This window comes from Amblyraja radiata, chromosome 29 (assembly GCF_010909765.2).
Source record: "Amblyraja radiata isolate CabotCenter1 chromosome 29, sAmbRad1.1.pri, whole genome shotgun sequence".
NCBI lineage: Eukaryota > Metazoa > Chordata > Chondrichthyes > Rajiformes > Rajidae > Amblyraja > Amblyraja radiata.
This window is the reverse complement of record NC_045984.1, coordinates 21,668,095-21,695,669: the sequence shown is the minus strand read 5'-3', so window position 1 is coordinate 21,695,669 and position 27,575 is coordinate 21,668,095. Positions and strand designations below refer to the sequence as shown.

Sequence of the window (27,575 nt, the reverse complement as noted above, 5' to 3'; positions counted from 1 at the left end):
CAGGAGTAACAATCAAGATAAAGGGAAAAGAGCTCTGATTTATATGTGTGAGGCAGCAGCTTTACCAGTTTTGCCACTGTGCTGTCCTAACTTTATTGATATGATACCTTTAAACATGTTTTTAAACATGCTAAACATGTGCAATAGTTAAATTTGGCTTAAGATAGAATCTTCCAAAGCTGAGAAGATTTTTTATTTGTTGATGGATAAAAAGGCCGACATTAAAGGGTACAGGATCATGCAGCATCTGTGGAGAGAGAAACTGAGGCTGCATTTCAAGACAACCAGACGAGGGAGGAAACAGGTTTGCTGCAGGTTGCACAGAGAGGTGGCAAGAACAATGAGGGTTGGGTGGTAAGAACAATGAGCTAATCTGAAAGATATGTAAACAGCTCTTCCCAAGACTACAATAAATTGCAGAGAGTTGTAGATGTAGCTGAGTCCATCACACAGACCAGTCTCCCACCTTTGCCTTCATGCTGCACCAGGACAGCAGCAAACATAATCAAAGACCTTTCCCAGCCCGGTCATTCTTTCCTCTCCCTGCTCCCATCAAACAAAAGTCACAGAAGATTGCATGCGTGCACTACCAGACTAAGGACATGCTTCGATCTCTCTGTTATCAGTCTTCTGAATGGTATTTCCAGCAGCTAGGGTATTGTCCAATTCACCTCAACCCCATTGAGGACATTGGACTTTGTCTATGGGACAGCCCCACCAAGATGGTGCTGAAGCCAGACGACTCTTTGCATGCTGGTCTCAGCAGAGGATCTGCTGTCACACATTACAATCGCAATATGCCTTTAAATCTTTATTTACCCTTTATCCTTTATCTGTACACTGTAGATAGCTTGATTGTATTTATGTGTGGTCTTTTCTTTAACTGGATAGCATGCAAACAAAAACTTTTCCCTGTACACTTTAGACTTTTGGACTTTTGAGATACAGCATGGAAATAGGCCCCTCGGGATTCCTGCAGCTTTGAGTCACTGGTCGGTGTGGACTCGGTGGGCTGAAGGGCCTGTTTCCGTACTGTATCTCCAAACTAAACTAAACTAATGCTTAGTTCCTTTAAAGTTTACATATTTCTAAAAAAATAAAATGTATTCTCAACATTGGGCAACACTATCCTAAGCAAAATCTAACCGCAAATTGCTATTTTGCCTCCACTACAAAGCTCCAATACATGATCACACATTTATAAACATAGCTCATTATTTTATTATGATGAAGAGCATTGACATGACATATTAGAACTTAAAACAGTACAGAACAGGAACAGGCCCTTCGGCCTACATTGTCTGTGCCGAACATGATGCCAAGATAAACTAATCTCTTCGTCTGCATATGATCTATATCCCTCCATATCCATTTGCCTATCTAAAAGCCTCTTAAATTCCACCATTGTATCTGCCTCCACCACCAGCCCCAGCAGCACGCTCCAGGCACCCACTACCATTTGTGTAAAAAAACAGTTGCCCCACACATCTCCTTTAAACATCTCTCACCACAAAGCTCGTTTTTGACATTTCCACTCTGGGACAAAGGTTCTGAATGTTTACCCTATCTATGCTTCTCGTGATTTCATATATTTCTATCAGGTCTCCTCTCAATCTCCGACATTCCAGAGAAAACAATCCAAAGTCAACTGGATCTCATCGGCAGGTTTCTTCCACTCTGATTTGTGATGGGCCAATTTGGAACAAAATCAGGGGCGGTCCACTGATGGTAGAGCTGCTACCTCACAGCGCCAGAAACCCAGGTTCAATCCTGACCTTGGGTGCTGTCTGGCAGCAACTCCAGAGACACCTGTTCAAATCCCACCTTGACAGCTGGGGAATTGATATTTAAATACAGAAATAAATTCTGGAATTTATATAACAAAAGTTCAGCAGCTACGAAACTACTAGATTAATTCACTAATATCCTCCAGTGAATTAAATTTGTCATCCTTCCTGTCTGCAAGCCACAATTAGTAAGATTTGTATGTTTGCAGATGACACTAAAATAGGTTTGTATCGGAGGCAGCGAGGGTGGTAATCAAGAATTGAGGCCGGATTTTGAACAGTTGGCCAGGTGGGCTGATAAATGGCAAATGGAGTTTAATTCAGGTAAGTATGAGGTGTTATATTTTGAGAAGTTAAACCAGGGCTTCATAGTGCATGGCAGGACCCTGGGGAGTGTTGTAGAGCAAAGGGACCCAGAGGTGCGACTACATTGTTCCCTGAAGGCAGCATCCCAGGTAGATAGGGTGGTTAAGAAGGCTTTTGGCACGCTGACCTTCAACAGTCAGGGAATTGTACCTAGAAGTTGGAACACGATGTTGTACAATACGGTGAGGCTGCACTTGAAATACTGTGTTCAGTTTTGATCACATTATTGTAGGGAAAGTGTCATTAAGCCAACCAGGATGTCCCATCTAAGCTAGTCCCATTTACCCGTGTTTGGTCCATATCCCTCTAAACCTTTCTATCCACGTACCTGTCTAAATGTCCTTTAAATTGAGTTATTGTACCTGGCTCAACTACTTCTTCTGACAGCTTGTTCCATTTGATCCACTAACCTCTGTGTGGAAAAAGTTGCCCTTCACATTCCTATTAAATCTTGCCCCTCTCACCTTAAACCTACAGTATGCCCTCTAGTTGTTGATTCCCCTACTCTGGGTAAACGCTTCTGTGCATTTACCCTGAGAAATAAAATTTCAAGAAGAAACATGCATAGCCGTGTGAAAATTGCAGTACAGATGAGGAACTTGGTCTTGGACTTAATTCTGGATTATATTAAAATGGGAGATTCCGACTAGTTATTCATCTACCATTAATGCAAAGGGACTTTGAAATAACTGGTTATTTAAAAAAATATCTTATTCTATTCATGTTCCTGAATCGATTGGAACTTTTTATTTCATTGGAAAACCTTAGCATGAAAAGTTAGTGCAAACGGTTTCAAAAACATTGATCAGTTACCAGCAGCTAGCAGTGTAGGCCACCACAATAAAACATATCCAAGCTGAGACTCTCTCATCGTATGTGCAGTCTTTTGTGATTATAAGCAACAGGAGATATTTTGGCTCCTTCTTTTACATATTAAAAAGGAACAACAACACAGGAGCTGGTCGTACAAGTGCCCAAGTCTATCAATTCAGTTACAAGTTCAAAGCAAAGGATGGGGACCAAACGCAACATCAATCTGATGGCCTGATCACTGTAACTTATTATTTTGGACTGATAACAATATTATTACCTTGCGTGAAATCATTTTAAAATGCAGCTGCTTCCAGCTTAGTGCTGTTTAGAGCCAGTCAGATTTCATGAGTGCAAGGTCCTTGATTTTCAACCATCTGCCCAAGTCCAACACTCACAAGAGCTTTGCTTAATTTAGTTTAGGGAAACAGCATAGAAATAGGCCCTTCGGCCCATCGAGTCCACGCTGATCATCCATCAACAGTTCACACCAGTTCTATGTTATCCAACATTCTCATCAACTCCTTACACACGAAAGGGAATTCGCAGAGGATAAATAACCTATCAACCCGCACGTCTTTGGGATGTGTGAGGAAACCGGAGCATCCGTGGAAAACCTAGACGGTCGCAGGGAGAACGTGCAAATCCCAGATAAAGAGCACAAGAGGTCAGGATCAAACCTGGGTCTCTGGCGCTGTGAGGCAGCAGCTCGACTTGTTGATCCACTCTACCACCCTTGCTCATTCTTGGAGCAAGTCAGCACCTGAGACAAAATTTACAGGCATTTCCTTTCCCTTTGGTTCACAGTGAGTGCAAGGGATATCTGGCAGGTGTGATCCTTTACTGCAAGGGTTCCCAACCTGGGGTAAATTTACCCCCAGGTATTTGTTGATTCTGGATTTGTACATATTTTTTTCTCATTGACTGACTGTGTTTGGTTCTGGTATCTGTTCATCATTAGTTGTTCATAAATAAGTGAAATAATACTCTTATGTGCTATTAAAGTTGCCAGGGGTAAACAGGACGAAAAAGGTTGGGAACCCCATTTTTACTGCATCCTTCTCTGTGCATTAATGTCAATGCTCGTTTGAAGTACATAATGTCCATTTAGGATCTTGCACAGTAACACATTAGTTATCAAAACAAATTAGTCCCTGCATGTGCAGACCACGATCTGCATCTGGCAATGTTTAACTGGCTGCTGTCTCATAAATGAAGAAATAAAAATTATTTATCTACCTTCTGTAGATCAGACTTGTTTTTCTATGGAGTGGGATTATCAAATCAAATGTGCATTCGGTCCATGCAAACCTGAATAAGTGGCTTAATACAAGGTTATTTCTGATTGATTTACGATGTCAAACACATTTGCTCTTCAAGATGACTTTTTCTTTTCATAATCAGTGATCTATCACTTCTTCCTAATTGACTCTGAAATGGTAGTGTGCCTTTGTATTGTAAACCAGAGCAATTCAGGCTTTGGGAGGTTGAATATAAGAGGAAGGTAAACAATTAATGAGTCTTAATGGCATTGATGTAGAGAGAGTAAAAAGGCTCTGTGTATTCACCCTAACTATACCCCTCATGATTTTATACACCTCTATAAGATCACACCTCAGCCTTCTATCTCAAAGGAATAAAGGCCTAGCCTGCCCAATCTCTCCATATAGCTCAGGCTCTCTATTTCTGGTGACATCCTCTTAAGTCTTCTCTGCACTCTATCCAGTTTAATGACATTCTTCCTAATGCAGGTTGACCAAAACTGAACACAATACTCTCTGAATTTGAAGAAAGGCCCCCGCTCAAAACATCACCTATCCATATCCTCCAGAAATGCTGCTTGACCTGCTGATTTATACCAGCACTTTTGTGTTCGTTTTTGTAAACCAGCATCTGCAGTTCATTGTGTCTATGATACATCTAGTGTGGCCTCACCAACGTCTTGTGCAACTGTAACATTTTAAGGTGTCAGGCCAAAGATTGCTTAAAGAACACAAACTAAAAGTCATGAAATTGTATACACCACTAAAACTATTCCACGACTAGTATTTTGGTGTAACAATCTTCAGGAATACACAGCAATAAAAAATGTAGATTCTTAAATTAATAACCTACATCTCTTTACAACAGACTCTTTACTAAATCTCTTTACAACAGACTCCATCAACAACATTGGTGGAGCTATTGTGCATAAACAGCTTTGCCAGTTAGTAATTTGCTCATTGGCACTTTTATTACAGAACAAGGACTCTAGTGAAATTGATTTGAACTGAATTGAAAGAACAACATGGAAACAGGCCCTTCGGCCGTCCGAGCCCATGCCATCCATTGACACCTAATTTATATTATCTCATCCATTTCTTACACACCAGGAGCAATTTACAGAGGCTAATTAACCTACACACATACCAAGTCTTTGGGGGCTGTGGGAGGAAACTGGAGCACCCAGAGGAAACCTACGTGGTCACAGGTAGAGTGCAACATCCATACAATTAGCACTCGAGGTCAGAATCAAACCTGGGCCTCTGGCACTGTGAGGCAGCTACACTACTGGCTGCGTCACTCTTTGCAGCGTGGCAATAGGCCCTTCAGCCCACCGAGTCCACATCAACCACGATCACCCGTACACTAGTTCTATTCTTGACACTAGGGACAATTTGCAGAAGCCAATTAACATATAAACCTGGATGTCTTTGGAGTGTGGGAGGAAAGCGGAGCACTTGGAGAAAACCCACACGGTCACGGGGAGAACGTGCAAAAACCCATATAGACTGCAGCCGAGGTCGGGATCAAACCCGGATCTCTGCTGCTGTAAGGCAGCAACTCTACCACAACACCAATGTGCCGCCCTAAGATAAGGGCGACACGATGGCGCAGCAGTAGAGTTGCTGCCTTACAGCGCTTACAGTGCCAGAGACCCGGATTCAATTCCGACCACGGGTGCTGTCTTTACGGAGTTTTTATGTTCTTCCCGTGACCGTGTGGGTTTTCGCCGAGATCTTCGGTTTCCTCCCACACTCCAAAGACGTACAGGTTTGTAGGTTAATTGGCTTGGTATCAATGTAAATTGTCCTTGGTGTGTTTAGGATAGTATTAACGTGCGGGAATCGCTTGTCGGTGCGTACTCGGTGGGCCGAAAGGCCTGTTGCTGCTCTGTATCTCTAAACTGAACTAAAAAAAAAAGTGTTTCTCAGCATTCCTGGAGCCATTCTTTCTTTTAAGTTCGAGGGTAAAATTATTCAGTCCAAATTTCTATCATGTTTCCTAAAGTTCACTCTAGGTTTGAAAAGTTTTCTGCTGTCAACGTGGTCAGTGGCAAAGATAGACAAGCTGTCATGTGTCACGGTGACTTTGTACAGACCCTCTAAAAATAGCATCTGCACAGCAACAAAATAAAACACAAAGGCTCATAGGCAATGGAACGCTCCAGTATCCAGGAAGACTCAAAATCTCTGAGCTAATTATAATTTTTGTTGGTATACGAGTTCATACAAAATTTGTGCAAACAGCCAGCATGGCACCCAACCACGCACTCAGCAAGAACAGACGACAACAATAAAAAAACACTATTTATTTAAATGCATCATTTAGTCATCTAAGAACACAAAATTGGACGCCAATTTATTTTGTAATCAGCTACGATATTGGTCAGATGCAATAGCTGAAAAAAATCTGTTGAAACATCTTGTTTCACTATTTCCTTACCTTGTAAATTAAGTGCTTTGTATTCTTGGATCAAAAGGCATTGTCAATGAATTTAAAAGCTGCCATTTAAAGATATATAGAGGATAGATACCATGTGGGTTTGACATTAATATAGACAAAGCTTCTTATTGTGACAGATCGGTGTACCAGCACCGCTAAAATGGTAAAATCTAGACTGCAGCTGGTAGAGCTGCTGCCTGATCTCAGACAACGATCTCAGCCTGATCTCAGACAACGATGAGAAGGCCTACTGGGAGGAGGTGGCTGATCTAGCACTCTGGTGCCAGGACAACAGCCTCCTCTTGAACATCAAAAAAACTAAGGAGCTGATCGTGGACTTTAGGAGGGCACATCATCCGAGGACGTACACTCCATTGAGGATAAATGGGAACACTGTGGATAGGGTGAGCTGTTTTAAATATCTGGGAGTCCACATCTCTGAGGATATGACATGGACATCACACGCCGCAGCACTCATGAGTAAGGCAAGGCAGCGCCTTTACCACCTCAGTCCATGCCCATCAATGATCGCAGGTTCACACTCGTTCGATGTGACTATCCCACTTTTGCATCCGCTGCCTACACACTTGGGGCAATTTACATAGGCCAATTACTCTGAAGAAGGGTCTCGACCCGAAACATCACCCATTCCTTCTATCCAGAGATGCTGCCTGTCCTGCTGAGTTATTCCAGCATTTTGTGTCTATCTTCGGTGCAAACCAGCATCTGCAGTTCCTTCCTACACGTCTTTGAGATGTGGGAGGAAGCCAGAGCACCCTGAGGAAACCCATGCAGTCACAGGGAGCATGCGCAGTCACACAGTCTTAGTTTAGTTTATTATTGTCACCAGTACCATGGTGAGAAGCTTTGTTTGGTTGCTATCCTGTCAAAAATACTGTGCAAGATTATAATCAAGCCGTCCAAAGTGCACAGATAAAGGATAAAGAATAAAGGGTACAACATTTAGTGCAAGAGGATCTGACAAAGTCCAATTAAAGATAGTTCAGAGGTCTCCAATGAGGGAGATGGGAGGTCAGGATCGCTCTCTAGCTGATAAGTCCGCACCTGAGGTCGCGATTGAACCCAGGTCTCTGGCAGTGTGAGGCAGCAGCTCTACCAGCTGTGCCTCTGTGCCACAAAGATGATTAGTCTCAAAATCAAAACAGAAAAGGTGGCCATAGTGATGGTGAAAAAAAAGTGTGATAAATGTGACCGAATTTTAATTGGCATGCATACTGGAACCATTTTATCTACAAAAATAGCAAGGACTAGACATTTATGTAGCATCTATAAACACTAAAGGTTCTGTGGTCACATATGTGTGACATTCAATCTTACAATCTGAATCAAAAGAAAATAGGAGTAATTTTACAACCACATCAATAAAAGCTAGCATATCCATGACATAAAATTAAAAAGAATCCCAGAGGTGCATCAGAAGCAAAATGGAAAAACAACCCAAAAGGATACAAAATGCTGGAGCAACTCAGCGGGTCAGGCAGCATCTGTGGGGAACATGATCGTTTTCGATCGGAACCCTTCTTCAGCCTGATTGTAGGGGGGGAGGAGGAGAGGGGGAGGGGGGGGGAGAGGGGGAGAGGGGGGAGAGGGGGGAGAGGGGGGAGAGGGAGAGGGGGAGAGGGGGAGAGGGGGAGAGGGGAGGGGAGACGGGGCAGGGGGAAGGGAGAGAAAGCTGAGAGAAAGCTGGCAGGATAAAGCATGGTAATATGGACACATCTGTGAGGGGGAGGGTTTGATAAGCAGATTGTTAGAACAAAGTCCAGAGATAAAAGCAGAAGGTGTGAGACAGATTGATTGTCGAGTGGCCAATTGTGAAGCCAAAGAAAGGAATGTTGGAGGAAGGCTCCAAAGGTGCTGCCTGCCTCGTTGAGTTACTCCAGCACTTTGTGTAAACCAGCATCTGCAGTTTCTTGTTTCTACAGAAAAGACAAAATTGGACACTTGGTTGTACAGAGACATCGGTAGAATGGAGAGGCTGAGAAACTGTGGTCAGCAAGTTAAACTTTAATGTCAGTCTTGAGGAAGGGTGAAAAATTAATTCAAGGAAGAAATTGCACAGAAATAATCCTCAGTACCTGCAGGCAATCAATGAATAGGCAAAACATTTCTATAAGAGATGATGTTAGGAGGAACTAAGTTTAAAAGAAGCAGTGAGACAGTCAAGAACAGAAAAATACATGAAAGGGTGGCAAAGACATGAAAAGATTTTACCTTAAAGGCAATTGGAAATTTTGGAAGACTAGGAGTTGAAGGCTGCCAGGTCATGACCTGAAATAGGTGCAGAGTGCTTTGATGATGGTCAGAAAGTCATGCTGCAGCTTTATAAGACTTTGGTAAGGCCACATTTGGAGTATTGTGTGCAGTTCTGGTCACCCCATTACAGGAAGGGTGTGGAGGCTTTGAAGAGGGTACAGAAGATGTTTTCCAGAATGCTGTCTGGATTAGAAGGTATTAGCTAACAGGAGAGTTTGGAAAAAATGGTGTGCAGAAAGGAAATGCAGATGTTGGTTTATACTGAAGAAGTGTCCCGACCCGCTGGGTGACTCTTTGGAAAAATATGGGTCGTTTTCTCTAAAATGCCAGAGGCTAAGGGGAGATCTGATAGAAGTATGTAAAATTATGAGAGGCATAGGTAGGGTGGACATTCAGAACCTTTTTCGCAGGGTGGAAATGTCAAAGACTGGAGGGTTTAGCTTTAAGGCGAAAGGGACAGTTTAGAGGAGATGTGTGGGGCACCGTGGCAGGTACAATAACAACATTTAAAAGATATTTGGACATGTACATGGATGGGAAAGGATATGGGTCAAAACAGGCAAATGGGACTAGCAAATGGGCATAATGGTTGGCATGGATGAGTTGGGCCGAAGGGCTCGTTTCCTGCTGCGTGACTCTATGACTCTTAAGCTAAATATAGCACAGTGGTTCAAACCCTGATCACAACTGCAAAATCTGTTATTAATACGGTGTGGGTCATGTTCAAAATGTGTTTCAGTATTCTGTATACGAGAAGATTGAACGCAGAACAGAACTGCATGGGAACAGGCTCTTCGGCCCACAATGTCTGTGCTGAACATGATGTCAAGTTGAATTAAACTCCTCTGCTTGTACTGTACATACATGATCCATATCCCTCCATTCCCTGCATATCCATGTGCCTATCTAAATGCTTATTAAATGCCATAATCGTATCAAAACCACCAAAAGCACATTTCAGGCACCATCACACAGTGTAATAAAACTTGGCTCACACATCTCCTTCAAATATTGCCCCTTCTCACATTAAAGTACACCACCAGAGTCCGCACACCACCAGACTCAGGAACAGCTTCCCCCCCTCTGTTATCAGCTTCGGTACAGTCCTTCCATAAGCTTGGGTACTGTCCGATTCACCTCCACCCCACTGGGGACATCAGAGTTTGTCTCTGGAACTGATGCGCTGCCTCGCTGAGAACTATAATCTGCACTCTGTATCTTCCCCTTTGCTGTATCTGTTTTACTTGAGTTTGATTTCATTGTGTTCATGCATAATATTATTTGACCGGATTAAAGAGCGTGCAAAACAATGCTTTTCACTAGTCAGTACACATGACAATATTAAACCAAAACTTGAATTGTCATTAAAAACTTCAGGAAGGAATTGGAGGAACTGCAGATGCTGGTTTACACCAAAGATAGATACAAAATGTTGGAATAACTCATTAGGTCAGGCAACATCTCTGGAGAAAAGGAATAGAAGACATTTCGGGTCAAGACCCTTCTTCAGATTGAGATTCACAGGGAAGAGGGAAACGAAAGATATGAAAAGGGTCAAAGGACAAATGAATGAAAGGTATTCAAAAGGACAAATCAAAGTCAGCATCAATGATCAAGGAAAGGTGGAGCCCACAATGGTCCATTGTTGGCTGTGGAGAAGGTAATAACGAGTGATACAAACAGTGGAACCAACAGGACAACAGTGAAACTAATTGAAGTTATAGCGAACTTGAAGTTACTTGAAGTTAGAGAAATCATTCTGCTGGGTTGTAAGCTGCCCAAGTGAAATAAGAGCTGCTGTTCTTGTTTCAAAACAAGAAGTCCTGAAAATACATTGTGAAATTACATACTTCATTGTGTTAAAGCAGTTCCATAGTTTTATAATGCACTTGTACAGAATCTGAACTCTTAAAGGATGTATAGTGAACATGCTTGATGAACAAAGCTACATAGCCACACTGATAACCTCACAAACTAAATAATAGTTTGTCTATCCATCTCTGGCTGTAAAAACTCTGATCAAAGCTGTTTGAACTGTAGAGGATCAGTTATCCAATATGAAAGACATTTGTTGAGCTAAATTTGGTTCAGCAGTCAAACAGATTTTTTTAACTTGAAACGGGTAGGCAGACAGCACCACAGGGCTACAAGACTACTGATCAAGGAGGTTTCGTTGAGCTATGAAATGCAACAATCACCCATTAACAGTGCTGCCTGGCTCTTCCACCCACCTGTCATTTTGAATAAATTCAAACAAGTATCGATCCCAACACCAACTGCGTTTGGCCCCACGCACAGCTACAGTCAATCACCAGTTCATTGCACTCCGAGAAACATGGCCATGGGTAGACCTCAGGTGAAACAAACTATGATAATACTCAATCGTCATTTGTAAATTCAGACATACGTTTACCGCAAATTGTAGGAGCAGCACCTCATATTTCGCTTGGGTAGTTTACACCCCCAGCGGTATGAACATTGACCTCTAATTTCAGGTAGTCCTTGCTTTCTCCCTCCTTCCCCTCCCCTTCCCAACTCTCCCACAGCCTACTGCCTCTTCCTCTTCATTTTCTTTTTCCCGCCCTCCCCCCCCTCCACATCAGTCTGAAGAAGGGTCTCGACCCGAAATGTCGCCTATTCCTTCGCTCCATAGAGTTTCTCCAGCATTTATGGCTACCTTAATATTATATGATTAGTTCATAAGTTATAGGAGCAGAAATAGAACATTCGGCCCATAGAGTCTACTCCACCACTCAATCATGGCTGATCTATTTTTCCCTCTCAAACACATTAGAGGGAACCCATCCTGTCTTCTCCCCATAACCCTTGACATGCTTACTGATCAAGAATGATGCTCGGACTAGATTATGTGCAATAGCATTATTTGGGTGGATTTTAATATGAAAAATTATTTGCAACAAGTATTTTCCCTGCAGGATAGAGCAAAAAGTTATTTGACACATGAGGGCAGCACGGTAGCACAGTGGTCAGAGCTGCTGGCTCACAGTGCCAGAGACTCAGGTTCGATCCTGACCTCGGGTGCTGTCTGAGAGGACGTTGCACGTTCTCCCTGGGACCGCGTGGATTTCCTCAAGGAGCTACAATTTCCTCCCACATCCCAAAGACTTGCGCGTTTGTAGGTTAATTGGCTTCTGTAAATTACCCCCGAGTGCGCAGGGAGTGGTTATGAAAGTGGAATAACTTAGAACACGTGTGAACGGGTGATCGATGATAGGTGTGGACTTGGTGGGCCGAAGAACCTATTTCCATGCTGAATCTCGAAAATAAACAGACATGATGGCGTTTAAGAAGCTATTAGATAGGCACATGGATATGCAGGGAATGGAAGAATATGGATCATGTGCAAGCTGAGATTAGTTTATCTTGGCATCGTCCTCAGCACCGACATTGTGGGCTTCAGGGTCTGTTCCTGTACTGTTCCATGATTTTATAGAAAATACAGATGTTAGGGGCCAGAGCTGACAAGATTTACAGTGCTATAAGTTTGCAAAAGCAGTTTGGGTTATAAATTGGACAAAGGAATTCATAATGGAAAAATAAGACAAACTTCATAACCAGAAGTGATATTTTGTGGATGGGTAATACCAAAATGTTAAAGATGTGTAAACTAAATTGCAGAAACACTGACTTCTGCGGAAAGCTGATTATGAACAAAGTCTATCCGCATGTTTGGAACCTGAGAAACATTTCTCACAGCCTGTGAATTCCCGACACCAGCTGGTTTATTAAACTTTTGAGCTAAATTAATTACTTAAGAGGTAAATTAAATGGATTAAGACAGTGGCCTACAGCAGCATTGCAGGGTTGAAAATGTAATACACACAGATAAAAAAATATTTTAAAAAATGTAATAAATGAATAACCATAATGGTTCTGCCATACACTGGGGTAATGTCCGAATCTCCTCTAGCACACTGCAAATATTGGACTTTTGTCTCTGGAACTGATGCACTACAATCCTGAGAATCTATTCCCCACTCTGTATCTTCTCCTTTGCTCGATCTATTGATCTTGAGTTTAACTTGATTGTATTAATGTATAGTATTAACTGATTTGATTGGAAAGCAAAGCGCTTAAATGTACCTCGTTGCACATGACAATAATAAACCTAAAAGTTTGTAGTACAACCAAAGACAGTCAATAGATAGTTCAGAGTTGCTGAGGTTAGTGTTGTGTAGTCTTCTAGAACCTGATGGTTGCTGGGAAGAAGCTGTTCTTGAACCTGGAGGTCAAGGTTTTCAGACCCATGTATCTTCCTCCCAATGGTAGGAGAGAATTGAGAGTAGACAGGATGGTGTGGGTCTTTGATGATATTGGCTGCCCTTTTGAGGCAGTGAATCCTGTAGATCCCTTTGACACATTAAATATTATGATGGGGTGATGGAGGCAGAGAGTCTCACAATATTTAATAATAAGATTTGAGGATGATTTTTCATCCAAAGGCAGGGATGGAATCTGGAACATCCTCAAATCCTCTCCAAATCTCTAACCCCAAAGCTTCTGTCTTACAAGGGTTGACACCTCTGCTATAGGGTAATGTTCCTCACCAACTAACTACCCCATCTTTACTCCTCATTACTTTGTACACCTCTATCAGATTCTCCCCTTCCCCCCTCCGCTCCAAGGAAAAACAACCATAAACTATCCAATCGCTCTTCATTGTAGAAACACTCCATCCCAGGCAACATCACAGTAAAGGGCCTATCCCACTTGGGCGTCATTTGCGCGATATGCAGGTGGCGCGCGAAGATTTTGTGAATCCCAAAATCTTGGGGCGCCGCACGCGACCGCGCGTCACTGCCTACGTCATCACGCACCACGCGCGCGTAATGCACGCCATGCGCGCGTCGTGATGCATAAATGATGTCGTGTAAATGACTCGTAAACGATGCCCAAGTGGGACCTGGCCCTTAAATGGCCATGAATCTTCTCCAGTCCAAAATATAGTGCGGCGACCAGAATTGTACACAGACCTCCCGTTTAGGATATCATTATTTTTATAAAGTAACCTACCTGCTATTGTATTGTAAGGCCTGGCTCATATAGGCTAGTATCAGCTCATCTACCAATGCTGCCACCTTCAGGGGTCCCTGAACTTGTACACTAAGGTCTCTATGTTTTTCAAAACTCCAAAGAGTTTTGGCATTCATTATGCACTGTGTGTCCCAACGTTATTAGTCCTCTGACAAAGCATTATCTTGCACTTATCTGGATTAAATTGCATCTACCATTGTTCTGACCATTTTACCAACAAATCAATGTCTTAGTTTAGAGATACAGCATGGTAACAGGCCCTTCGGCCCAATGAGTCTACACTAACCATCGGTCACTTGTTCACACAAGTTCTATGTTGTCCTACTTTCTCATCCACTCCTTACACACGAGGGAACATTTTTACACAGGCCAATTAATCTACAAACCTGCACATCTTTGGGAAGGGGAGAGAAAGCAGAGGAAACCTCGGCAGTCATAGGGAGAACTTGCAAACTCCACACAGACAGCACTCAAGATCAGGATAGAACCTAGTCTCTGAGAGGCCCTTCTTTTAACCTGGCTCACCTCCACCACATCAACTGAACCACCAATGTTCATGTCATCTGCAAACATATTAATTACATTCCTACAATACCCCCAAATGGTTAGGGTGGCATAGTGGCACAGCTGGTTGAGTTGCTGCCTCACAGCATCAGAGAGCCCGGGTTCAATCCTGACCTCGGGCACTGTGTGAAGTTTATACGTTCTCTATGTGGCCGCATGGGTTTCCAGCTGGTGCTCAGGTTTCCTCTCACATCCCACAGATGTGCGGGTTTGTAGGTTAATTGGCCTCTGCAAATTGCCACTGGAGTATTTGGAGTACATGAGAAAGAACTAGTGTGAATGGGTGATTGGCATGGATGTCCTGGGGCGAAGGGCCTGTTTTCTGATAGGAATCTTAGCACCTGTTCTTAAGGCTTCCGGTCTCTATACCAACCCTTCATCATCACTCTCTATCATAAAGCCAGTTTGGGATCCAACTGCCCAAATAGCCTTGGATACCATGGCCTGGAACTCTTTGAACCAATCTCCCATATTAAAGACTAGACTGATGTCCATACTGACTACATCAGCTGCACTGCGCTCATAAGCTCACTTTAAACAATTTGGTCAGACATGATCTCAACCCCAAGCCAGTCACGCTTAATCTATAGGGGAATTCCCACCCCAGACAACTGTTCTCAAATGCTGAACACAGGCAACTTTGCAGAACTTCTCCATGTTTATTCTCCTCTTTCATTTTAAGGAAATTTAACAGGATTTTGAAGTCTTGCAAAACTTCTGCATTGGTGACCTAATATCTTGGTGAAACCGAGAATTAAAGATCACTGCAGTGGGTTTGGGCCTTTGATCTCCGCAGTGAAACGAGTGGCAACAAGGAAGGCATGCACTCCAGTTGGAGACACAAGGAACTGCAGATGCTGGACGCTTGAACAAAACACAAAGTGCTGGAAGAACTCAGTGGGTCACCAGCATCTGGGGAGGAAAATGGACAGACAAGATTTCTGGTTGGGACCCTTCTGCAGTCTGATTGGAATGGGGTAGGGGGAAGCAAGTTAACAAATAGAGTTTGGGATGGGACAATAGTGGCAAACGATAGGTGGATACAGGTGAGAGGGGTTCCAGGTGATTCTAGTTCCATGCACACTAATTTAGCCAACATAATTAAAGACCTCTCTCACCCCAGTCATCCCCCCCTCCCCTCTCATCAGGCTAAAGATACAAAAGCTTGAACCTTACACAGCCACCTAAACCTTCAAACTGACTATAGACCATTCAGCCCATCAAACCTGTTTTGGATGTATTTACTTTTTATTTGTGAACTTATGGAGGTGTATAAATAATGTCCCTGTCCCACTTAGGAAACCTGAACGGAAACCTCTGGAGACTTTGCGCCCCACCCAAGGTTTCCGTGCGGTTCCCAGAGGTTACAGGTGGTTGCCGGAGGTTGCAGGTAGTGCAAGCAGGTAGGGAGACTGACAAAAACCTCCGGGAACCTCCGGGAACCGCAAGGAAAACTTGGGTGGGGCGCAAAGTCTCCAGAGGTTTCCGTTCAAGTTTCCTAAGTGGGACTGGGGCATTAGATCATGAGTGGAATATACCGGGTAGACGCACAGAGTCTCTTGCCCAGAATAGGGGAATCAAGTTTACGGTGAGGGTGGAGAGATTTAATAGGAATCGGAGGGGTAACTTTTTCACACCAAGGGTGGTAGGTGTTTGTAACAAGCTGCCGGAGAAGGCAATTGAGGCAGGTACTCAGTTCAGTTTATTGTCACGTGTACCAAGGTACAGTGAAAAGCTTTTGTTGCATGCTAACCAGTCAGCAGAAAGACAATACATGATTACAATTGATCCATCGACAATCATACGATCGAAACATACCATTGCAATGTTTAAGAAACATTTAGAGTGGTACATGGATAGGACACGTTTAGAGGGATATGGGCCAAAAGCAGGCATATGGGACCAGTGTAGATGGGACACATTGGCCGGTGTGGGCAAGTTGGGCCAAAGGGCCTGTTGCTATGTTGTAAGGCTCTATGAGCCTGTTTTATGTTAAATTGAGTGCTGTGCTTTGCAAATCTATCACTGGGGCTATTTGAACTTGGTTCCCGTGTTGGAAAGATAAAATATTTCTATCAGAACTGTGAATCTAGGTACTGAAATAAATAATCTGCTGGATCACACAACACCCTGAGTTTCCAAGTATTTTGCAGGACTTTTAGCAATCTCCTCTTTGTAACGGATCAAAAACCACTGATCTGTGGCACGCACATGACCCAAGAATTTCCTTGTGGAATTCAGGGAATGTTGGCTTACAAAGAGGTAAATGTGTGGGCTTGGTCCCAGGAGACTCACTCATCAGTTTTCCTTCAAACCCGTCCTATTTTGGCTCAATAACTAACGGTGTCAGGGATTCATATTAATACCGGGAAATCCTGGCAAAGTGGAAACACAAGAAACTGCAGATGAAGAATCTTGAGCAGAACACAAAGTGCTGGAGGAACTCAGCGGGACAGATGACATTTAAGTCTGACTCAAGAAGACATTTGAGTCTGACTACCAGAAATGTCGTCCATCCATTCCCTCCCCAGATGCCGCCTGAACTGCTGGGTTCCTCCAGAGCCTTGTGTTAAACTCAGCAAAGGCCTCATCTCGGAGTTCTTTTGACAAAGGATAGTGAAGCTCTGGAATACTCAATCCCAGAGTTGAGAAGGCCAGGAATATTAAAGTGGAGGCAGATCATCTTTTGAACGACCAGGGGACAGAGGACAAAAGAGATCTGGCACAGAGGAGAGTTGAGGCCCTGGGCTAGAGCAACTGGTGTAGGCATGAGGGGTTAGGTGGTCTGCTGTGATTTAATTGTGTTCTCATATTCTCATCTTAATTAATATTCCTCCAACATTATCAAGGACATTAAAATAGTTACAACATGGTGAGTATGTGGAATGAGCTGCCAGAGGAGGTAGTTGAAGCAGTTACAATAAGAACATTTATAGGACACTTGGACAGATAATCATAGGGTCATATAACATGGAAACTGGCCCTTCGGAACAACTTGCCCACACCAACCAATATGTCCATCTACACTGGTCCCACCTGCCTGCACTTGGACCATATCCCTCAAAACCTATCCTATCCACTTACCCATCCAAAGTGTCCCTTAAATGTTATGATGGTATCTGCCTCAACTACCTCCTCCGGCAGCTGGACACCCACCATGTTGTAACTATTTTAAATTCCTAGATACTGTTGGAGGAATATTAATTAAGATGTGAATACAAGAACACAATTAAATCACAGCAGGTGAAAAGAACTACGAGATGAGGCCTTTGTACCATATAATATGACCCATAAAACAAGTTACCCCTCACGATCCTATTAAATCATTCCCTACCTCACCTTAAAATGGATAGGAATAGTTTGAAGAGATATGGACCAAATGCAGGCAAATGGGACTAGCTTAGAAAGGGCATTTTGGTCAGCATGGACGAGTTGGGCCAAAGGGCTTTTTCCCCCATGTTGTATGACTATCACTGTGTCTATAAACAGAGGAGCAGAACAAAGGCTATACTAAATAATAATATGTGAAGCCTTGCAAACACAGTTAGATCCTTTGCGCTGGTAACTGCCTCAGATTCCTTCTCACCTGCACACTCAGGGCAATTTATAGTGGCCAATCAACCTACCAACCTCCATGTCTTTGGGATGAGGGTGGAAACCAAAGCACTCAGAGGCAACCCATGCGGTCACAGAGAGGACGTGCAGACTCCACACAGACAGCAACAGAGAGAAGAAATGAACCTGGATCTATGGTGCTGTGAGGCAGCAGCTCTACCAGCTGCAACACTGTGGCACCCTATTGATTAATGATAGGGAACAGGGTCCCTCTCATAGCCTTATTTAACATAATGCTGGCATAAAACCACTTGGGAGGTCCCCATTCGTACAGAGAGAATTGAAGCAATTAAATAGATGAGATATGGAAGATGATCTTCATGTGGTTAAAACTAAATTAAATCCAAAATAATAAACTAAACCCCAAAGTCCTGACACAGAACACCATCTGTCTGTTGGACGGCACAGTGGTGCAGCATTAGAGTTGCTGTCTTACAGCGCCAGAGACCCGGGCTCGATGATGACTTTGGGTGCTGTCTGTACGGAGTTTGTACATTCTCCCAGTGACTGCATGGGTTTTCCCCGGATGCTCCAGTTTCCTCCCACACTCCAAAGACGTATAGGTTTGTAGGTTAATTGGCTGTGGTTAAGAAATTTTAAATTGTCCCTAGTGTGTAGGATAGTGCTAGTGTACGGGGATCGCTGGTCAGCGCGGACATGGTGGGCCGAAGGGCCTGTTTATGTGCTGTATCTCTAAACTAAACTAAAGGCATCATGAAGGTGAAAGTGATCCATTAGTAGAGGCTGGAAGTAAAAAAGACAAAAAAATCATCAAATCAGTGATTGGCAGTTATAAAGATGGCAGATCAGATAGGAAGATGCTTCTGTAAAGCAAGTCAGAACAGATTAGATCCACTTTGTGTAAACTAAAAGTGTTCACTCTAGATAGCAATATAGGAGTTCATGGGGCAGTGACCTGAATTATGTTAGGCTTGATAAGGAGGTGACAAAATATAATGATGGGTGGAAGAGTTTAATGAAGGTAAACAAATGATGTTAAATGATTAACATAACCTTTAGGAGGCATTAATGCAGAACTTCCCAGATAGCCCAGTTAATTCAACGTCACGTGGCATCTATGAAATAAGGGAGCTGCTGTCCATCACTGATCCTGGTACGTGTCCTGACAACTTAGTGTGTTGCGCAAATCAGCTACCGCCATCCTTTCCTTATTTAGTGATGAAGTTAACATTTCTGGCCTCAGGATACTGACTCACCTCAGAGATATTACCGCAATGTCTAAGAAACATTTAGACAGGTACATGGATAGGATAGGTTTAGAGGGATATGGGCCAAACGCAGGCAGGTGGGACTAGTATAGATGGGGCATGTTGGCCAACGTGGACAAGTCGGGCTGAAAGGCCTGTTTCCACACTGTATGGATCTATATTCCCCTCGCCCCCCGAGCCTTACCTTCCCCCCGCTCCTGCCCCCCTGGGAAAGCTGCAAATACATTTCTTGTCTCTATTCCCTGCACTTCCTTGTGTCTATCCAAAAGCCTCTTAAACACCTATTTGCAACTGACACTCTACTGTATCTAAGCAACCTGTAAAAGTAACCTATATCAAAAACCTGAATGGTACTCAGCTGAAAAACAAACACATAGAGAATGTGCAGTAACACACCTTAATATCAGCATTTATTCAGCAACTTAGGAATCATACAGAAGATTGTACTCGTCTAAAGGAGGAACTGATTTAATCGCACAGCATGCAAACAAAATATTTTCACTTTACCTTGGTACACATGACAATAATACAGAGTATTTTGTCCAAATACAGTCTTTTACCCAGAGTAGGGGAGTCAAGAACCAGAGGACATACAATGAAGGTGAGAGGGGAGAGGTTTAATAGGAACCTGAGGGGAAACTTTTTCACACAGAGGGTGGTGAGTGTGGAACAGGGTGACAGAGGATGTAGCTGAGATGGGCTATATAACAACATTTAAAAGACATTTGGACAGATACGTGGATAAGGAAGGCCGAGAGGGTTATGGGCCAATCTCAGGCAGGTGGGACTAGTATAGACGGGGCATCTTGGTCAGCATGGGCAAGTTGGCTTGAAGGGCCTGCTTCTGTTCTGTACAACTCCATGACTCTGACAATAAACCAATACCAACTTGTAATGTGGCATCAGCTCTCCTCGGAGAACAAGTTACCCTTCTCCTTTGATGACAAATCGTTCGATAGTTTACAAGAATGATCCCAGGAATGAGAAGGTTAACCTATGATGAGCGTTTGTCGGCACTGGGCCTGTACTCACTAGAGTTTAGAAGAATGAGGGGGGACCTCATTGAAACATACAGAATAGTGAAAGGTTTGGATAGAGTGGATGTGGAGAGGATGTTCCCACCAGTGGGAGAGTCTAGGGCTAGAGGTCTTAGCCTCGGAATTAAAGGATATTCTTTTATGAAGGAGGTGAGGAGAAATTTCTTTAGTCAGAGGGTGGTGAATCTGTGGAATTCTTTGCCACAGAAAGCTGTGGAGGCCAAGTCAGTGGATATTTTTAAGGCAGAGATAGATAGATTCTTAATTAGTACAGGTGACAGAGGTTATAGGAGCTGTTTTTCCGGAGCTCCTGCAACAACAGCTTCCTCAGCGCAGAGGGAGAACAAGGAGGGAAGAGACATATACCTTAAGACTTTTGCCTTCCATCACAGTGAGGAGGTGCCTGGTGAACTCACTGTGGTGGATGTTAAATTTGTGTTTATTGTGTGTTTTTGTTATTTTTATTATATGTATGACTGCAAGGCACAAAATTTCGTTCAGACCGAAAGGTCTGAATGACAATAAAGGATACTTTGACTGAGGGAGAAGGCAGGAGAATAGGATTAGGCAGGAGAGATAGATCAGCCATGATTGAATGGCGGAATAGAATTGATGGGCCGAATAGCCTAATTCTACTCGTATTCCTTATGACCTTATGACCTCAGTGCGGGAGTCAGAGAGACATGGGTTAAAGAAAGTTACGCAATGTAATATTACTATGGTGGCTCCACCTCCTCCGGCATTCACACTGAGGGGGAACCAGCAGTCAATTCAAGCTAAACCTATAAAAATATTTAGCTTTGTTTTGTTCAAAATGTTTGCGGTGGAAGGGATATGTATGAAAGAGTTTGTATTGTAGGAAACCCCACTCAAGATGCTGAGTTCATCGCCTACACATACCTGTGGTGGTTGTGGGTTGTGAGGTTTCATTTCACTCTATGGAGAAGTTTGCACAGACCACTGCTCACTATTTAATTGTACGCAGCCTTCTTAGTTAGCAAAACCAGGAATGACTGAATAAGTAGTATTAAAAAAGAAACATAACTAAAAGGCAGACAAGATTTGTGGTGTTGCTGAATTTCTTTTTTTAACAATACATTGGCAATGGCAGCTGTACTGATTGAATATAAAGAATGTACAGGCAACAATCGAGGTTAAAAGGACACAAAGTGCTGGAGTCACTCTGCGGGTCGGGCAACCTCTGGAGAACATGTCTAGGTGTTGTTTTGAGTCTGGACCATTCTTATATTCTGAAGAATATACAGTGGCTTGCAAAAGTTTTCATACCCCTTGAACTTTTCCACATTTTGTCACGTTACAACCACAAACGCAAATGTATTTTATTGGGATTTTATGTGATAGACCAACACAAAGTGGTGCATAATTGTGAAGTGGAAGGGAAATGATACATGGTTTTCAAATTTTTTTACAAATAAAAAACTGAAAAGTGTGGCGTGCAAAAGTATTCAGCCCCCCTGAGTCAATACTTTGTAGAACCACCTTTCACTGCAATTACAGCTGCAAGTCTTTTGGGGTATGTCTCTACCAGCTTTGCACATCTAGAGACTGACATTTTTGCCCATTCTTCTTTGCAAAATAGCTCAAGCTCAGTCAGATTGGATGGAGAGCGTCTGTGAACAGCAATTTTCAAGTCTTGCCAGAGATTCTCAATTGGATTTAGGTCTGGACTTTGACTGGGCCATTCTAACACATGAATATGCTTTGATCTAAACCATTCCATTGTAGCTCTGGCTGTATGTTTAGGGTTGTTGTCCTGCTGGAAGGTGAACCTCCGCCCCAGTCTCAAGTCTTTTGCAGACTCTAACAAGTTTTCTTCCAAGATTGCCCTGTATTTGGCTCCATCCATCTTCCCATCAACTCTGACCAGCTTCCCTGTCCCTGCTGAAGAAAAGCATCCCCACAGCATGATGCTGCCACCACCATGTTTCACAGTGGGGATGGTGTGTTTAGGGTGATGTGCAGTGTTAGTTTTCCGCCACACATAGCGTTTTGCATTTAGGCCAAAAACTTCAATTTTGGTCTCATCTGATCAGAGCACCTTCCTCCACATGTTTGCTGTGTCCCCCATATGGCTTATGGCAAACTGCAAACGGGGCTTCTTATGGCTTTTTTTCAACAATGGCTTTCTTCTTGCCACTCTTCCATAAAGGCCCGATTCGTGGAGTGCACGACTAATAGTTGTCCTGTGGACAGATTCTCCCACCTGAGCTGTGGATCTCTGCAGCTCCTCCAGAGTTACCATGGGCCTCTTGGCTGCATCTCTGATCAATGCTCTCCTTGCCCGGCCTGTCAGTTTAGGTGGACGGCCATGTCTTGGTAGGTTTGCAGTTGTGCCATACTCTTTCCATTTTCGGATGATGGATTGAACAGTGCTCCGTGAGATGTTCAAAGCTTGGGATATTTTTTTATAACCTAACCCTGCTTTAAACTTCTCCACAACTTTATCCCTGACTTGTCTGGTGTGTTCCATGGGCTTCATGATGCTGTTTGTTCACTAATGTTCTCTAACAAACTTCTGAGGCCTTCACAGAACAGCTGTATTTATACTGAGATTAGATTACACACAAGTGGACTCTGTTTACTATTTAGGTGACTTCTGAAGGCAATTGGTTGCACTGGATTTTATTTAGGGGTATCAGAGTAAAGGGGGCTGAATACCTTTGCACGCCACACTTTTCAGTTTTTTATTTGTAAAAAAATTTGAACACCATGTATCATTTTCCTTCCACTTCACAATTATGCGCCACTTTGTGTTGGTCTATCACATAAAATGCCAATAAAATACATTTACGTTTGTGGTTGTAACGTGACAAAATGTGGAAAAGTTCAAGGGGTATGAATACTTTTGCAAGCCACTGTATGTCATTCTAATCTGAAAGAGTGTCACGACCTGAAACGTCACCTATCCTTTCTCTGAAGGGCCTGTTCCAGTGCTGTACTGTTCTATGTTCTTTATTTTAGAATTAAAGAAATAGAACAAAAGTTATTTTCTGAATTAAATTCTCTCCAGATGAATTTCATTTGGCTCTAAAAGTCGCAGCACATTTCATTTAAACATACGAATGATTTCAGTCTCAACTGTGTACATTTATCCACAATTCCTTTCTCCGTTAACAGGATCTGAATCCTGATACTTCACCTGCATCTGAGAGTTGTTAAGAAGTCACAGCATTCTCTGTTTTTCCAGAGAGTTGAGGATGTAGCCCAGCCCATTACACAGACAATACAGTGGAATCTACTATTCTAACACTCTTGCACTTAAGTGTTGTTTTTACTAAACTGTACGGAAAAAATAAATTTTACTGTACCTAGGTACCTACTTTCCATCATTTCCATCATCTACACCTCATGCTCAGAAAAGCAGCCAACATAATTAAAAACTTGGCCCACCCCAGTCATTCCTTCTTTTCCTTGCTCCCATCCAGCAGAAGGTACAGAAGCTTGAAAACATGCATCAGGAAGAGATACTTCGTGACTCAGGAAGAGATACTTCCCCTCTTGTTTTCAGCCTTGTGAACGGTCCATCCATAAGCTACGGTACAGTCCGATTCACTTCTATTCCATTTGTGGACACTTTAGTCTGTCTATTGAACTGGTGCACTACAATGTTGAAAACTATATTCTGCACTTTGTATTGTAAGAGTTTGAACAGATTGTATCTATGTTGGGTATATCTGATCTGTTTGGCAAAACATAGCTGTTCATTGCACCTTGGTACATGTGACAATAATGAACCCAAACCTTAAACTGTCATAGAAACACAATGTCTTGAAATGGCATTGTGAAGCAACTTGACAACATTGTGCTAAAGCACTTCCATAATCTTAGGCTGTGCTTGCATAGAATATGAACTCTTATGGGATGCACAGTGTACTTGCTAGTTAATTAACTTTAGCCTGCAGTTTCTCTCGAACTTCTGTTCCTAACGCCTTATTTTCCACTGCCCAGCAGCAGTGCTCTGTCTCATGCTAGTGGGGCGTTTTATTCCATGATACCACATCATAAAGCAAACACCAACTCTGTCTGCGTCCCAGTGGAAAAATCTAACCTCAGAACATTAGGTTCTCTGACTGTGACTGAACATTATTTGGTTTAGGTTTATGATTGTCACATGCACCGAGATACAGTAATAAGCTTTGTTTTGCATCCGACCCAATTGAATCTGATAGTATCATACGCAAATGCAATTAAGCCAAACTGAAGTACAATAGATAGAGCACAGAGAAAGATAGAGAGTGCGGAATATAGTTCTCAGCACTGTAGGGCAACATTTCCAGGGACAAAGTCCAATGTCCACAATGAAGTAGGTTGGAGAATCAGACTGTGCCCTAGCTCATGGAAGGACCATTCGGAAGCCTGATAACAGAGGGGAAGAAGCTTTTCCTGAGTCTGGTGGTGCATGCTTTTCAAACCTCTGTATCCTGTCTAAAGGCAGCAGAGGAAAGAGAAATGACTGGGGTGGGAAAGCTCTTTGATTATGTTGTCTGTTTTCCCAAGGCAGCGTGGTGTAGATGGAGGCAATGGGGGAGAGGCAGGTGTGTTTGCTGGACTGGGCTCCATCCACTCTCTCTGCAATTTTGAAGTATGCTCGGTATTTCAAAGATTAGCTCTTTAGAGCCGCGCTTTATTCCAACAGTGGAGAACAGATTGCAGTACACAATGGCTTGATGTCTGTGGCAGTAACGACTAGTTACTAGCAAGTGCCACATTATTTTAAACTACACTAACACTATCCTACACATAAGGGATCATTTACAATTTTACCAAGCCAATTAACCTACAAACCTGTTCGTCTTTAGAGTGTGGGAGGAAACTAGAGCTCCCAGAGTAAACCCACGCAGGCCACAGGGAGAACGTACAAACACCATACAGACAGCACCTGTGGTCAGGATCAAACCCGGGTCGCTGGCGCTGTAAAGGGCCTGTCCCACGAGCATGCGACTCCATGCGGCAAGCACGACCTAACATGGTCGCTTGAGCCGTACGGCCTCGCGGGGCCGGTCCCACTTCGATCGCCGGAGCCGTATGGAGTTGAGCGGAGCTGGTCCCGACATCGTGCGGGGCTCCGAAAAACTGACCGTGTTCAAAAATTCCGCACGGCACCGCCTCGACGGTCGTGCGCAGCGTCTCAACGCCGTACACAGCGTCTTGACGCCGTACGTTATACACGAACATCCAGCGGACTTCGCTCGAACTTCACATCACTCACTCGACCTCCGCGCGGCCCCCGCTTCCGGTTTGGTCGCGCTTGCCGCATGCAGGTCGCATGCTCGTGGGACAGGCCCTTAAGGCAGCAACTATACTGCTGCGATTGAAAAAAAAAGGTCTTGGGGGATAAAAACGTCCATGTAATACCCCTGCAGTAATCAGGCACCAGTTTCACTTAATAAAACAGTCTGTCAGTTTCACCGCTAGAGGCTATTTAATGACAAGCAATTGCTTCTATTGACACTTTTGCGATGATACTCAATGAAACAATGTAACATACAGCCTTTAGTATTGTGCAGGAAAGAACTGCAGATGGTGGTTTAAATCGAAGGTAGACACAAATTGCTGGAGTAACTCAGCGGGTCAGGCAGCATCTCTGGAGAGAAGGAATGGGTGACGTTTCAGTCTGAAGAAGGGTCTCGACCCGAAACATCACCCATTCCTTCTCTCCAGAGATGCTGCCTGGCCCGCTGAGTTACTCCAGCATTTTGGGCCAGTTTAGTATTGTTGGTTAGCAGTCGCAAAATAAACTTAGTTATTAAAAAGACCGCCATTTACAAAAATTCTCTGGGGTTAAAACGTTGCTATTGCAAGTCTGAATCTCTCTTACCCCTAATTCCAAGACACAATTATTTTTATAATGCGATTTTCTATAATGGAGGTTTTCATGGGACACAACTATCAAGTTGTAGCAGATCTATCTACCTGTAGATCTAGCTTCAAACATGTCTGGGTGACTCTGAACAAAGTTGGATTTCTGCAAGTCCATAACCTGGGGAGCCTCTGTACCTGGTTGTAAGTGAGATTTTAATTGAGTTTCATTTGGAGATACAGCATGGACACGGGCCCATCAGCCCACCCCGAGTCTACACCGACCATCAATCACCCATTCACACTAGTTCAATGTTATTCCACTTTCCCATCCACTCCCTACAGACTAGGGGCAATTAACCTACAAACCCGCATGCCTTTGGGAAGTGGGAGGGAACCGGGGCACCCAGAGGACACCTACAAGGTCACAGGGAGAATCTGCAAACTCCTCACACGGACAGCACCCGAGGTCAGGATCGAACCCCTCTGACACTGTGAGGCAGCAGTTCTGTGCCAAGTTAAATCCAAACAAACTGAAGGCAATCCACCTCCCTAGAAAAGAATGAACTTTACATGAAAATTTCAAAACATGAAACGTTTTCAATGCTTTTCTAATACCTGCTTATTTCAACTTCTATTTTAATCAGATGTGTATGCGCATTTATATTTAGCACAATGTGTAATGTTTAAATAATTAATTAGGAAATGTGTGCATCTAGTTTCCAGGTGTGCTGCAAGTGTGTTGGGCTGCCCAATCACGCTGAACACAGCAGGGGTGTTTGGTGCCAAGAAAGGCTGTACTGATGTTGAACATTGTCGGATATCAGAGAAAGGGAGGCTTCTAGCCAAAGTTTAGTTTAGAGATTTAGTTTAGTTTCGATTTACAGAGCGGAAACAGGCCCTTCAGCCCATCGATTCCATGCCGACCATGAACCCCGCACATTATCACTATCCTACACACACTAGGGACAATGTACATTTACACTAAGCCAATTAACCTATAAACCTGTACATCGTGGAGTGTGGGAGGAAACCGAAGATCTCGGTTTCGGGGAGAACATGCAAATTCTATAGTGACACACCCATAGTCGGGATCGAACCAGAGTCTCTGGCGCTGAAAGGGCTATAAGGAAGAAACACTACCGCTGTGCCATCGTGCCAACGTGATCACTCGTCCTGTGTGAGGAGCTGCCTTTGAGGTCAAGGACAACACCAGCGCTTTTGCAAACACAAGAGACTGCAGATGCTGGAATCTGGAGCAACAAGCAATCTGCTGGAGGAACACAGCAGGCCAAGCTGTATCTGTGTAGGGT

At 43.4% G+C, this 27,575-nt stretch overlaps 1 protein-coding gene across 6 annotated transcripts in view; it reads right to left on the bottom strand.

The window, feature by feature from the left end:
- The window catches only part of nfic (nuclear factor I C), a 453,772-nt gene that overhangs the window by 293,419 nt on the left and 132,778 nt on the right, over nt 1-27,575 (bottom strand). Inside the window, exon 1 of one of the 6 annotated variants that reach the window (XM_033046833.1) lies at nt 16,380-16,384. The exons of the other annotated variants lie outside the window; for them this stretch is intronic. Within the exon in view, the coding sequence (XP_032902724.1) occupies nt 16,380-16,382 (3 nt within the window). The 5' untranslated portion in view covers nt 16,383-16,384. Of the gene's footprint in view, nt 1-16,379; nt 16,385-27,575 lie in introns of those variants that run through there. 6 annotated transcript variants of the gene reach the window in all.